Source organism: Plecotus auritus, assembly GCF_963455305.1.
Source record: "Plecotus auritus genome assembly, chromosome: 4".
NCBI lineage: Eukaryota > Metazoa > Chordata > Mammalia > Chiroptera > Vespertilionidae > Plecotus > Plecotus auritus.
This window is the reverse complement of record NC_137775.1, coordinates 126,200,061-126,213,110: the sequence shown is the minus strand read 5'-3', so window position 1 is coordinate 126,213,110 and position 13,050 is coordinate 126,200,061. Positions and strand designations below refer to the sequence as shown.

The following is a 13,050-nucleotide window of genomic DNA, read 5'->3' as shown; positions in this document are numbered from 1 at the left end:
GAGGGGGACCCCCCCCCCCCCCCAGCGTACAAATTTTGTGCACCAGGCCTCTAGTTTGGTATATTTGTCCCTGCTATAGCTCTACTAATTTTTTTTTAAGTTTTTTTTTTTAATGCAAATAGGTGCAACTATTAGATGTTAGAAAATTTGAGTATGCTATGCTATGGTTTTACAAACATTATACAAGCCTTGGATAAAATAGTTCTTTAATGTCTTTCATCTTGAAGTATTATATAACATGCTTTCCTATGTTGTCTGAAAGAGAAGAGACTAGTCTCTGTAAATGTCTTCCTCCAAACAGCTTTCTAAGTTGATACTTATTGAGGGGTATCAACCTCAATAAGAGGTTGAATTAATTGGTTTTTCCCTTGGCAGATGGTGAATGTGTACCATGTACATCAGCATTCCTGTTTCCTGTACCTTGGCAGTATCCTTGTGGATGAGTATGGCATGGAAGAAGGCTGTCGTCAGGGATTACTAGACATGCTTCAGGTATGTTTTCTTTGGGGAATATAGATGTGTTGGTTCTTTGATGGTCTAAAGGCCTAGCAGTGTGTTCTTTACCATGTCTTTAATTCTGTTGCTTCTTTATGTTTCCACCCCAGGCATGTTGATTTCCTAATAACAGGGAGATAGAAACTTCCTAGTTCTCTGGACAGGCCTGCTTGGGAGAAAGAAAGATTGACTACACAAATGTAATGATCATTACTGCCTAATTATGCACTCCAGAGATAGGGTTTTTTTGGGGAGCGGGGAGGTGGGCAACTGGATTTAAATTCTTGCCTGGAACAGCCAGTGAACAAGTTTACTCAGTACAGATGGTCTTAGGGTAAATAGCAGACGTTGGAAAAAGTTTCTGATATACTGTCCCCCCCTCCGATTCCCCCCTCTAGTCATGGGGGTGGAGGATGGGTAGGAATATATTAGGGAGTTAAATTATGCTACTCCTTTTCCTCAAGATGTATTTTCCTTTAAAACTTCATCTACTCCTTTAGCAGACTGACCATGTTTAGCACATAGAAGTATAGTCTTTAATCTCAGAAACTTCTAAAGCTTTGAAATGACATCTATCCACCTTCATCAACTAAAATCTATATCATCAATCCTTCCTGAAATGTGGCTTTCATTTGTGAAAACTATGTCAACTGAGAGAGATTTCCATCTTCCTTTTCTTGATCTTATTTTTGTCAGTCCTTTTTTTTTTTTTTTTTTTTTGTCTGTGCTTTCCCCCTCTTTGTTCCTTTTGTATATGTTGTGGTATTTAGCAAATCTGAATGCTGTGGCATTTATATACAAGTATTTGTTTTAAAATCACTTCTGTTTTAGGCACTGTGCATCCCCACCTTTCAGCTCCTAGAACAGCAAAATGGGCTCCAGAATCACCCTGACACTGTGGATGACATGTTCAGGCTAGCCACCAGGTCAGTTCTTCCAAACAGCAACCCTTTCTTTTATTGTTCATTCCCATCACTGCTTAGACTTGTCACCTAACACTTGACTGTTTCCTTCTCTGTGAAATGACTTAAGTGAAGTAGGTAGATTAATCATTCATAACCCAAAGTTAAATTTTGAGCCAGATTATCCCCATAAGTGAGGAAAAGGAATTGGATGGGAGCAGAGGAAAAGGAATTGGATGGGAGCAGGGGAAAGTGGCTGAGTTCCTATCATGAAGGAGGAAACACACGCAGGACAGTAAAATTGAGCTTGGTAAAAACATTTGACTAGATAATCTCTAAAATCCCTTGTGGTTTTAACTTTGTATTCTGCTACAATATAGGCTTCACCTCAGATTTTTCCTTGAGTAGATATATTTCAGAAAAAAAATACTTAGGATTTTAAGGTGCTTAGAAGTTACCTGGTGTTACACTTCCCAGCTCTGCCCCTAACCTGCCACCTCACCTAGTGCTTAAATTCTTTTTACCAGTAACACTGACGTTATTGTCAAATCTTTGAGTTCCTTCTTAGTCCCTCACTAAGGAATTTTAATCAAACCAGTTAATGAACATAAAACCTTTTATAAAAATATAAACCATTATTAAATGTAGATGTTAGTTTTTGGACAAGTTAGAAAAACGTGTGGGGTTTTTTTTTCCAAGTTTATGTGGGTGGGTTGTCAACCTCCATTTTCCCAGTACATATTCCTTGAAAAACTAATTCCTAGAGATATTCTTTGTACAAATGATTACCTGGTGAAAAATATTGTTTCTGAGAAACCTTGTGGAAAATTGAATGGAAAGTAATAGCGTTTCCATATACTTCCTGCTTCCCCCATCCCCACCATCTCCCTCATGTCAACAGCATCCCTCACCAGAGTGGTTTGTTAGAATTGATTAACCTGCATTGACACATTATCACCTACAGTCTATAAAACATTAGGTTTTATTCTTGGTGGTTTACCTTCTATGGGTTTGGACAAATGTATAATGACATGTATCCATCATTATAGTATTGTACAGAATAGTTTTACTGCCCTAAAAATCCCCTGTGCTCCACCTATTTGTCCCTTCCTCCTCTTCAAACCCTAGCAACCACTGATCTTTTTACTTTCTCCATAGTTCTGTCTTTTACCCTGGCTGCTTTTATAGCCTTTTCCTGTCATTTATACCAGCATGTCTTTCCACACCAGGTTTATTCAGCGTAGCCCTGTTACCTTGCTGAGGAGCCAGGTGGTCATCCCTATCTTACAGTGGGCCATTGCCTCTACTACCCTGGACCACCGGGATGCCAACTGTAGTGTCATGAGGTTCCTACGAGACCTCATCCACACAGGGGTAGCCAATGATGTAAGTATAAACATTGCAACTTTTCTACTTTGCACCTCATTATCTTCTCATATTGCTTCCTCATTTCCTTAGGGGTATCTGTCTTATAATGCTGGCTTGGTAATGATGTACTCCTTTAGCCTTTTTTTTTTTTTTTTTGTCTGGGAAGCTCTTTATTTCACTATCTATTTTGAATGATAGCCTTGCTGGATATAGTAATCTGGTTTTAGATCCTTTATTTCCATTACCTTGAGTACTTTATATCATTTCCTTCTGGCCTGTAGAGTTTCTGATGAGAAATCTGGTGTCAGCCTTATGGGATTTCCTTTGTAGGTAACAGTTTGCTTTTCTCTTGCTACCTTTAAGATTCTCTGTCTTTAATTTTTGGCATTTTAATTATGATGTGTCTGGGCTTGGGCCTATTTGGGTTCTTCTTGCTTGAGATTGAGACTCTCTGTGCTCCCTGAACTTGTGTGACTTTTCCCTTCACCTGGTTAGGGAACTTTTGTACCATTATTTTTTCAAACACATTCTCTATCCCTTGCTCACTTTCTTGCCCTTCTGGCACTCCTATTATGCAAATATTGTTACATTTCTTATTGTTCCACAGCTCCCTTAAACTGTCCTCCTGTTTTTTCATTGGTTTTTCTTTTTGGTCCTCTGATTGAGTGATTTTTTTCTACCCTGTCTTCTCATTCACTGGTCTAGTCCTTGGCTTCCCCTAATCTGCTTTGTATTCCTTCCAGTGTGTTCTTTATTAGTGCTATGTCATTCTTCATAGTTATTGTATCTTTTCTCATGCTGTTGAGCATCTTTGCCATTATTATTCTGAACTCTGTGTCTCATAAATTTCTTATCTTCATTTCATTTAGTTCTTCCGGAGAATTCTCTTGTTCTCTCATTTGGAGCTTATTTTTTTTTTTGTCTCCCCATTTTGGCTGCCTGATGCGTTTGTGTCTGTGTATTAGGTAGATCTACTACAACTCCCAATCTCTAGGGTAGGACAATGTCAGACACTGTTTGTGACTGGCCATGAGTACCCAGTTTGGAGCTATTAGCAATCCACAGTTTGTGGCTCCCCCTGCTGGGGCTGGGTACCTTTGGAAAGGACCAAGATGTGCACCAGGTTCTGCTTTTCTTAGCCCCAGGCCTGGGATTAGATCAAAGTCTCAAAGCCTCCAGAGACCCGCCTCTGCCTGCATTCCAATTGATACTCAGACTTGATTAGCCTCAGACTATCACCACAGTATGGGGCGAGAGGTCTTCCAACAGGGTGGGGCAACTGCCTTCCCCCCAGGCAAAAATCACTGGATAGCAAAGGTCCACAGGAGAAAGATTTCCTCCTCAGCATGAGGGAATGACTCAGCACAGGAAACCAGGGGGGCTGCTCCCTGATCTCCAACTCCAAAGCCTCCAATCCTGGCTTCTGCTCACACAACTTCATTCTACTCTGCCCTTCCTCTGCCCAAGGTGAGTGGTTGCACACTAAAAAGTTTGTGTATTGGTCCTTTAAGAGGGTTCCTGCAACTCCAGTTATCTCACTGTCAGACAGAACCCTACTGCTTTTCACATACAGTTGTTATGTGGGTACCTTTATCAGTTCTGTTGTTCTGGGCCCAGCTTGGGGTTTAGACCTCAGAGTTCTCAGTGAGAACACCCCACAACTGAGATATTTCTCAGAACTTCAGCTGCTGTCTGTAGGATCCCAGCCAGCCCTTTCGGTCCTCCCCACTTCCTACCAGTCTCTATGCAGTCTCCACTTTTCATTCTTGGTTATCAGGGGTCTCTCCAGCTAGTCTTTAGTTGATTTTTCAGGGTGGGTTTTCTGTATTTTAGTTGCATTTCCAGTTTGGTCCTGGGAGAGTGTCAGTGTAGCTTCCACTTACTCCACTGCCATTTTGGAATCGTCTCAGTTGGTTTTCAAAAAGGAAATAAGAATACTTTGTTATTTTTCACAGAAAAAAAAAATATTAAGAAAATTGCTACCCTTAATCTTTAACCATTGTGTCTCTTCTGCCCTCTTTTCATGAAAAATTTAAGGGTTAATCTTAGCTGAAACCCATGTCCATTTCTTTGATACTAAACTCAATGTTTTCTTTTTCTTTTTTTTTTTTTAAATATATTTTATTGATTTTTTTACAGAGAGGAAGGGAGAGGGATAGAGAGTTAGAAACATCAATCAGCTGCCTCCTGCACACCCCCTCTACTGGGGACGTGCCCGCAACCAAGGTACATGCCCTTGACCGGAATCGAACCTGGGACCTTTCAGTCCGCAGGCTGACGCTCTATCCATTGAGCCAAACCGGTTTCAGCTCAATGTTTTCTTCATGACGAAACATTTGGTGGGCTTTGTGAATCCTCCTGCTATATAATATATATACTTTTTTCCTGGGAAAGAGAAATTACTAGACCAGCAATTTTTGACCTTTTTCATCTCATGGCACACACAAACTAATTACTAAAATTCTGCAGCACACCAAAAAATAAATTTTTTTTTTGCCAGTCGGACAAATTAAAAAAAGGTATGATTTTGGTTGATTCACACTGGATGGCTATTCTGTTGGCTGTTGTCTTTTTTTTTTTACAGAAAGAGGCCTGGGCCCCTGACTGAATAGTTAGATTTTTGCATGTTTTAAAAATTCTTGCAGCACACCCATTGATAATGCTGTGCTAGATTAAAGGGGAAAGAGTTCTTGGTCTTTGAAAAGTTGAAATTAGAACTTATCCATTGCTCCTGTTTTCTTTACAGCATGAAGAGGACTTTGAATTACGGAAAGAATTGATTGGACAGGTGATGAACCAGCTGGGACAGCAACTTGTAAGCCAGCTGCTCCACACATGCTGCTTTTGTCTCCCTCCCTACACCTTACCAGATGTGGCCGAAGTGCTCTGGGAGATCATGCAGGTTGACAGACCGGTAAGATTATTTTCATAAGGTGCCCATTTCTCCCAGGCCTAAACTTTGGTTCCTTGTGGCCAACTATACCTTTGAAAGCAGTGCTGTTGAACGTTCATGGAACCTAATTTAGGCATATTGCTAAGTTTAATTGTTAGACAAAGGAGGTCACATGAGGCCATTGATTCATCACTGGGTTATTGAAAGCATATTTTTGTCACTGTTGTATGGCTTATAAATTACCATAAGTGAATACTAAGTATTGAATTCAGCTCTGTGGCCATCAGTGAGAAATGTGTTCATTTGTGGGAAATTCCCATGTATCACTTGTATAGTGTTACAGGTTATTTAGGAAGTGTTAATTAACTTCAGTCTCCTTAGATGGCATGTATGGTTCCCTGGTAATAAAACTTGTCAGAGCATTTGGAGGCATATAGGTATATTGTAAAACTAGTCCACAACATATACTTGATTTGTTTCCTTATTGGATTTATTTGCTTCCTGTTTTACTTCTTCAACCAAGTTTTTCACCACCTGAGCATGGAAAATTTTTTTAGGCTATCCAGTAATGCCCAAGAAATTTCAGTACTAGGCCACATGATCATAAATCAGGTTATGTGTGCTGCATGAAAGTTCTGAACATAGTGACAAAGTATATCATAGCCTGTAATTTATTTTTTAAATAGGATTTTATAGTTTTTGATAGTTAATATAAAAGCAATTGGGCCTAGTTAAAGTGAGCTGTCTACCAGAAGAGAATGATCCAGATACTTACAACTTTGAAGTACATGTATATCTTAACATTGTTTTTTGCTTTATGTTATCAATGGCAGTTCTTGGCCTCAATTTCAGCAGTTTCACAAAAGAAAATGCACTTTTACTGTTAGACTTTAATATTGATTGAGCCAGAAGTTCTGCCTGGTCTGGTGTGTTCATCTCCAAAATTCAGGGATTAGTGTATATTGTCTTAGTGGGCATATGCTTTACTTGATCTTAGGTTCAAACAAAAAACATTCACATGGAGGGCAGATGCTTAATAGATTTCCAACATTTTCTTTAGGTTTATACTTCAGAAACAGCCACATTAACTTTAATTCTTATATATCAAACTCTGAGGCTCCTGCATGACTGCTTTTATCAAATAATCCTTCAGTGCTTCCATGTAAGTTCAAGTGTTTTAGGAATGCATAGTACCAATAGTTCCCATTGCTGGGTGTTCAATACATATGTTCTGTTTCAATCTAATACAGTAGTATTTTTGTATTTTCCTGAAGAAAGTACTCTGTGAGCCTAGGGACCAACAACTTTAATTCCAAAAGTCCTTGACATGAGAAATAAAATGTCCATGCTTTCTCACTTTTTTACAAATACACTTGGATCCCAAGTAACAAAAGACTTATTACGTAAATTTGATTTTAGGAAAACATTCTTGATTTATAAACATGTAGTTAAATGCTAACAGAAGAAGAAAATGAGAACAGAAAGTTTGGACAGGAATACAAACCATGTAACCATGTGCTTTTAAGAGTTTACTATAGACCCACAAGCTATGAAGCAATTTAAAGTGATTGTTTTCTCTAAACATCAACTACAACTGAGTTTTTGTATAGGAACTCTTACATAAATTTGGGTTGTCTATACCTTATAAGTAAACTGATTGAAGTTGTAACTAAGTATTTAAGTCCAAAGAACATTTATATTCTTGAGGACTTTCTTAATCATACCATTTTCAAAGTTCAATACTTATTCAATAGAAGATGACATGCAAACTTTGTCTCTTGACTTGAGTGAACTTCTAAAGCCCTTTCTTTCTTGGATACCCACCTGGGACAAATTTATTCAGTATTTTCTTTTTTGAAATATTTTTTTTATTTCAGAGAGAAAGGGAGAGGGAGAAAGAGAAACATCAATAATGAGAGAGAATCATCGATCTGCTGCCTCCTGCACACCCCACACTGGGGATCAAGCCCACAACCTGGGCATGTGCCCTAACTGGGAATCGAATCAGGACCTCCTGGTTCATAGGTCGATGCTCAACCACTGAGCCATGCCAGTTGGGCTTACTCAGTATTTTCAACATAATTTCTCAGATTGCTTTACTGGAAGATGACAAGGCTCATTATATGCTAGCTAATTGGTCTTTGCTTTTTAGTTTAGTTTCTTACTGTTTTTGTTTTGTTAACTCTTGAGTATTTTTTTGGATACCAAAACTTTGTCAGTTAAGGATTTCCTGAATTTCTTGTCCCTGCTTTTTTGTGTGTGTGTGTTGTGGTTTTTTGTTTTTTTTTTTTTAAATATATTTTATTGATTTTTTACAGAGAGGAAGGGAGAGGGACAGAGAGTCAGAAACATCGATGAGAGAGAAACATCGATCAGCTGCCTCCTGCACACCTCCTACTGGGGATGTGCCCGCAACCAAGGTACATGCCCTCAACTGGAATCGAACCCAGGACCTTTCAGTCCGCAGGCCGACGCTCTATCCACTGAGCCAAACCGGTCAGGGCGTGTTGGGGTTTTTTTAATATATTTTTTATTAATTTCAGAGAGGAAGGGAGAGGGAGAAAGAGATAGAAACATCTATATATATAAAAGCCTAAGCAACCATTATAACCTGTCAACTGAACGACCAGTTGCTATGATGACGCACTGACCACCAGGGGGCAGACGCTCAATGAGGATCTGCCCCCTGGTAGTCAGTGCGCTCCCACAGCCAACTTCCCGTGTCGGCCAACCTCCATTGGTCCCTCCCCCGGCCAGCCAGCCCCGATTGGCCCCAATCGCCAGCCAACCTCCCGCGGTCCTGATTGCCTGCCAGGCCAAGGGACCTCACCCGTGCACGAATTCATGCACAGGGGCTCCAGTCAATGATAAGAGAGAATCATTGATCTGCTCCCTCCTGCATACCCCCTACTGGGAATCAAGCCCACAACCCAGACATATGTCCTTGATTGGAATCGAACCTGGGACCCTTCAGTCTGCAGGCTGACACTCTATCCACTGAGCCAAACCAGTAGGGGTTTTTTTTGTTTGAGTAGAGTGTTGTCTTCCTTGAGGGCAACATTTGAAAAATTATGCAGTATTTTTTTGGAGTAAGGAAAGGTTTATTGATGGGGAAGGTGCCAACCAAGAAGATGGGAAGTTTTAAGGGTGTCTCAAATCCATCTTAAGAAAGTACAGAATTCAGGCTTCTTTTATGTCAAGTGAAGGATAAATGGGAGAGGAATGAGGTGATTAACAACCACAGACATCTGGACACCAGCAGGGGTCCAGAGGCCAACAAGGGTCCGAGGAAGATTATTAAACTTTTTTGTTTTTAGTCTTGATTCTGGTTGGTGTGAGTATGGCTACGAGCTACCTGCAGGTAGTTTTGAATTTCCTGTACATGAGGGTTTACTGCACTTGTTTCCCATATAATCCAGTTCAGTGGTACAGATTCTAAGGGCCTCATCACATCCTCATTGATGATGATACTGTTGGCAACAATGAAAATGACACCAGGTATTAAAAGCTGGTGGAGTCAGACCAGACCTCAGTTCAGCAACTTTGGTATACTTGGGTTCTGACTAAGAAAGAATTCAGAGCCAAGATTCAAACTATAAGAGAAAGTTTATTTAGAAAGTCACACAGGTAGAAGTGAGTCATGGAAGAAATAGGCTCAGGAAACAAGTTATAGAGGCTAAAGAAGGGCCCTTGGAGCTTAGGAGAGGGAAAAGGAAAGGTAATACACGTGGGGGAAGAAGAGGGAGAGGGGAAAGGGACAGCGTGCTCCCAGGAGGGAGAGTGCGCCATGCAGTACTTTTTAAGCATTTGTAGTGTAATATTTACTTTTCTCTGGTCTATTATCATAAATTAACATAATGGGAAAACATATAATGTAAAAAAATTAGCTGGAAACTATAACCAAAGTATACATTCTACTTAAGAAAAACATGAAGAAAAAATAGAACTGACTCAAAGAAGAACAATTCGACTGAAAATAAGAATCCAGAGGAAGTCTCTAGAATTTTGATTTTTTTGTTTGAAGAGGAAGGAAGCAAGGGGGCTGAGGATAAGCAGTTTTTGTGCATATGAAAGGTATAAAGATACCTTGTTTAGGTATAAATAAATTCTTCTAAATAGCAACTAGCCGAAACCGGTTTGGCTCAGTTGATAGAGCGTCAGCCTGCGGACTGAAGGGTTCCGGGTTCGATTCCAGTCAAGGGCATGTACCTTGGTTGCGGGCACATCCCCAGTGGGAGGGGTGCAGGAGGCAGCTGATTGATGTTTCTCTCTCATCGATGTTTCTAGCTCTCTATCCCTCTCCCTTTCTCTCTGTAAAATATCAATAAAAAAAAAAAATATATATATATATATATATATATATATATATAAATAGCAACTAGAGTGAACAACGGAAGAACTTTCTAACCCAAAGAAGGACGGGTATCACAAAGGACCTTATTGACTTGACTTCTGAGAGAGATGACCTGAAATTTCTGAATTTATATTACATTTATACTTTGACATGTTTACTTGCTATACTTTTTGTCCCTACCCTTTCTGGTACCTGAACCTTTGCCTTTGATATTTATATTCAAGAGTTTTATGGCAGCTATTTAATTTTTAAAATACTGTGTAAGTTTAATGACAGGAACAGAACAATAGCCTCATCCAGAAGAGACTTCCCTCTCAAGGAAGAGGCTCTTTCTTAAATGATGTCTGCTACCCCTTTGAAGGGAAGTCTAGGCATGTCTTTGTATCTGATTCCAACCCCCAGAGGGTTGGATGACCTAAAAATAGTGCTTTTGTTAATTCTTTTACTTGCTTCCAAGTCCCAAGGCACTAATGCTATTAAGGAAAACATGCAGGTTTTTGTTATTACCTATAGAGTCCTAGTTGAGTAAGCCCTGCCTCCTTTAAAAACTCTTCTTCTTCTTCTTGGTACAGACTTTTTGTCGATGGTTAGAGAATTCCTTGAAAGGTTTGCCAAAGGAAACAACTGTGGGAGCTGTCACAGTGACACACAAACAACTAACAGATTTCCACAAACAAGTCACTAGGTGAGTGATGCTGGGTGTGTGTGTTTTTAAAGGAGTATGAACTGCAGCTGGGGTGTGTAGAAAAATATATCTTTGTTTCTTGTACCATCTTAGTTACAGATCTGCCCAGGAGTATGTTTCTTATGTGCCTTTGTATTTTTAGTGTCCACGTAGTCTTGAATTGCAGGTTGGCATGGGAAGCCAGTCTTGGGGGAAATATCACCATGTAGTATATGTGTATGTCAGTTTTATTGTACATATATTAACTGTTATAAGAACTTAATAAGTAAGTGGAAGCATTATATCTTTCAAAAGAAAAATGCACTGAGCAGCATACTACCCTGAAGGAGATCTGTTTTTTTCTTTTTAAGTTCTCAATTCTCATTCGTATTCAGGGGTCAAGAATGCTGGTGTCTGAATAGGTGAAGCATTTATTGTAAAACAGAGTGATGTAGATTGCAATAAATTAGAAAAATGTTGCCATATCTAAAAATCTCTCTGGGATGCATTAGGCCCATGAACCACTTGCTTACAGCTCACTTAAAATGTTAGGTGTACATAAGTGGTTTTTTTACTATGAACATAATAAACACTAGAGGCCCGGTGCATGAAATTCATGCATGGGGTGGTGTCCCTCAGCCCACCCTGCACCCTCTTCAATCTGGGATCCCTCTCACAATCCAGGACTGCTGGCTCCCAACCGCTCACCTGCCTGCCTGATTGCCTGATCACCCCCTAACCACTCCACTGCCAGCCTGATTGACGCCTAACTGCTCCCCGGCTGGCCCGATTGCCCCTAACTGCCCTTCCCAGCCAGCCTGGTCACCCCTAACTGCCCTCCCCTGCAGGCCTGGTTCCCCCCAACTGCCCTCCCCTGCAGGCCTGGGTCCCCCCCCAAACTGCCCTCCCTTTCAGGCCTGGTCCCTCCCAACTGCCCTCCCCTGCCGGCCATCTTGTGTCCACATGGGGGTGGCCATCTTGTGTGTTGGAGTGATGGTCAATTTGCATATTACTGCTTTTTTATATAGCTACATAGTCTTTCTAATCACTACTTTATATCTATACCAGGTATTGCTTGATTTCCTTACAGTACCTCTCTTAGTAGACATTTGATCTTGTTTTTGTTGTTGTTTTCAGTGTTATAGATAATATGGTAAGTCTAGCCTTTTCTTCTTTTGACCATTTTCATTAAAATCACTGAATCAAAGGTTATGAGACTTTTATGGTCCTTGATAATATTAATGACAGCAACTTAAATTGGATGTTATAACTGTGTGTTACCTTGCCCGGATATTCCTTTTTGTGTCTAGAGCAGCCATGGGCAAACTACGGCCCGCAGGCCGGATCCGGCCCGTTCAGCTGTTCTATCCGGCCCACGGAGCCGAAAGAGCGGAGGGTTCTCTTGCTCTCCCCTCCGCTCCTTTACTTTGAATTTATATTAGTTCACACAAACACTCCATCCATGCTTTTGTTCCGGCCCTCCGGTCCAGTTTAAGAACCCATTGTGGCCCTCGAGTCAAAAAGTTTGCCCACCCCTGGTCTAGAGTCTAGAATTTTGACTAAATTTTAGGCAGTGGCTTATATTCATTCAGTTGTGGGACAATTTCTAAATCCAAGAATAAGTGTTGATAATAGTGAAAGAAACTTGAAATATTCCAATTGCCCATCAATAGACAACAATTATGTATCAGTTTGTTTATATCAGTAAGCACTTTTTAAAAAAAGGGAAAACTGCATATATGAAAAATAAGATATAAAGGGGGGAATAACAGTATCATATAAACTCAACTTGCACTTAAATTTTTTTATTTTTAATTGTGATAAAATACAGAGTTGATCATCTTAACCATTTTGAGTGTACTGTTAGTAGTGTATGTTCACATTGTTGTGACTCTAGAACTTTTTCATTTTGCACAACTGAAGCTATGCCCATTCTTTGCTCACCCTGCCCCTGGCAACCATCATTCTACTTTCTGTGTGTGTGTGTGTGTGTGTGTGTGTGTGTGTGTGTGTGTGTGTCTATATATACACCACATTTTATTTTTCATTTCTCTGCTGATGAATATTTGAGTTGTTTCAGCCTCTTGTCTATCGTAAGTAATGCTTCTGTGAACATGAATATACAAATATCTTAAGACCCTGCTTTTAATTCTTTTGGTTATATATCTGGACATGGGATTTCTGGATTATATGGCAATTCTGTTTTAATTTCTGAAGAACCTCCATACTATTTTCCATAGTGGCTATTTTATATTCCTACCAACAGTACATAAGGTTCTGATTTCTCCATATCTGTTTTTACTTTTGTTGCCTGTGCTTTTGGTGTCATATCCAAGAAATCATTATCAAATCTAATGTCATGAAGTTTTTCCCC

At 39.9% G+C, this 13,050-nt stretch overlaps 1 protein-coding gene across 2 annotated transcripts in view; it reads left to right on the top strand.

The window, feature by feature from the left end:
• TNPO3 (transportin 3) overlaps positions 1 to 13,050 on the top strand; it is a 115,217-nt gene that overhangs the window by 89,025 nt on the left and 13,142 nt on the right. For both annotated transcript variants that reach the window (XM_080664426.1, XM_080664427.1), the window contains exons 17-21: positions 376 to 492; positions 1,327 to 1,421; positions 2,627 to 2,783; positions 5,512 to 5,679; positions 10,585 to 10,697. In XM_080664426.1, the coding sequence (XP_080520552.1) occupies positions 376 to 492; positions 1,327 to 1,421; positions 2,627 to 2,783; positions 5,512 to 5,679; positions 10,585 to 10,697 (650 nt within the window). The remainder of the gene's footprint in view (positions 1 to 375; positions 493 to 1,326; positions 1,422 to 2,626; positions 2,784 to 5,511; positions 5,680 to 10,584; positions 10,698 to 13,050) is intronic.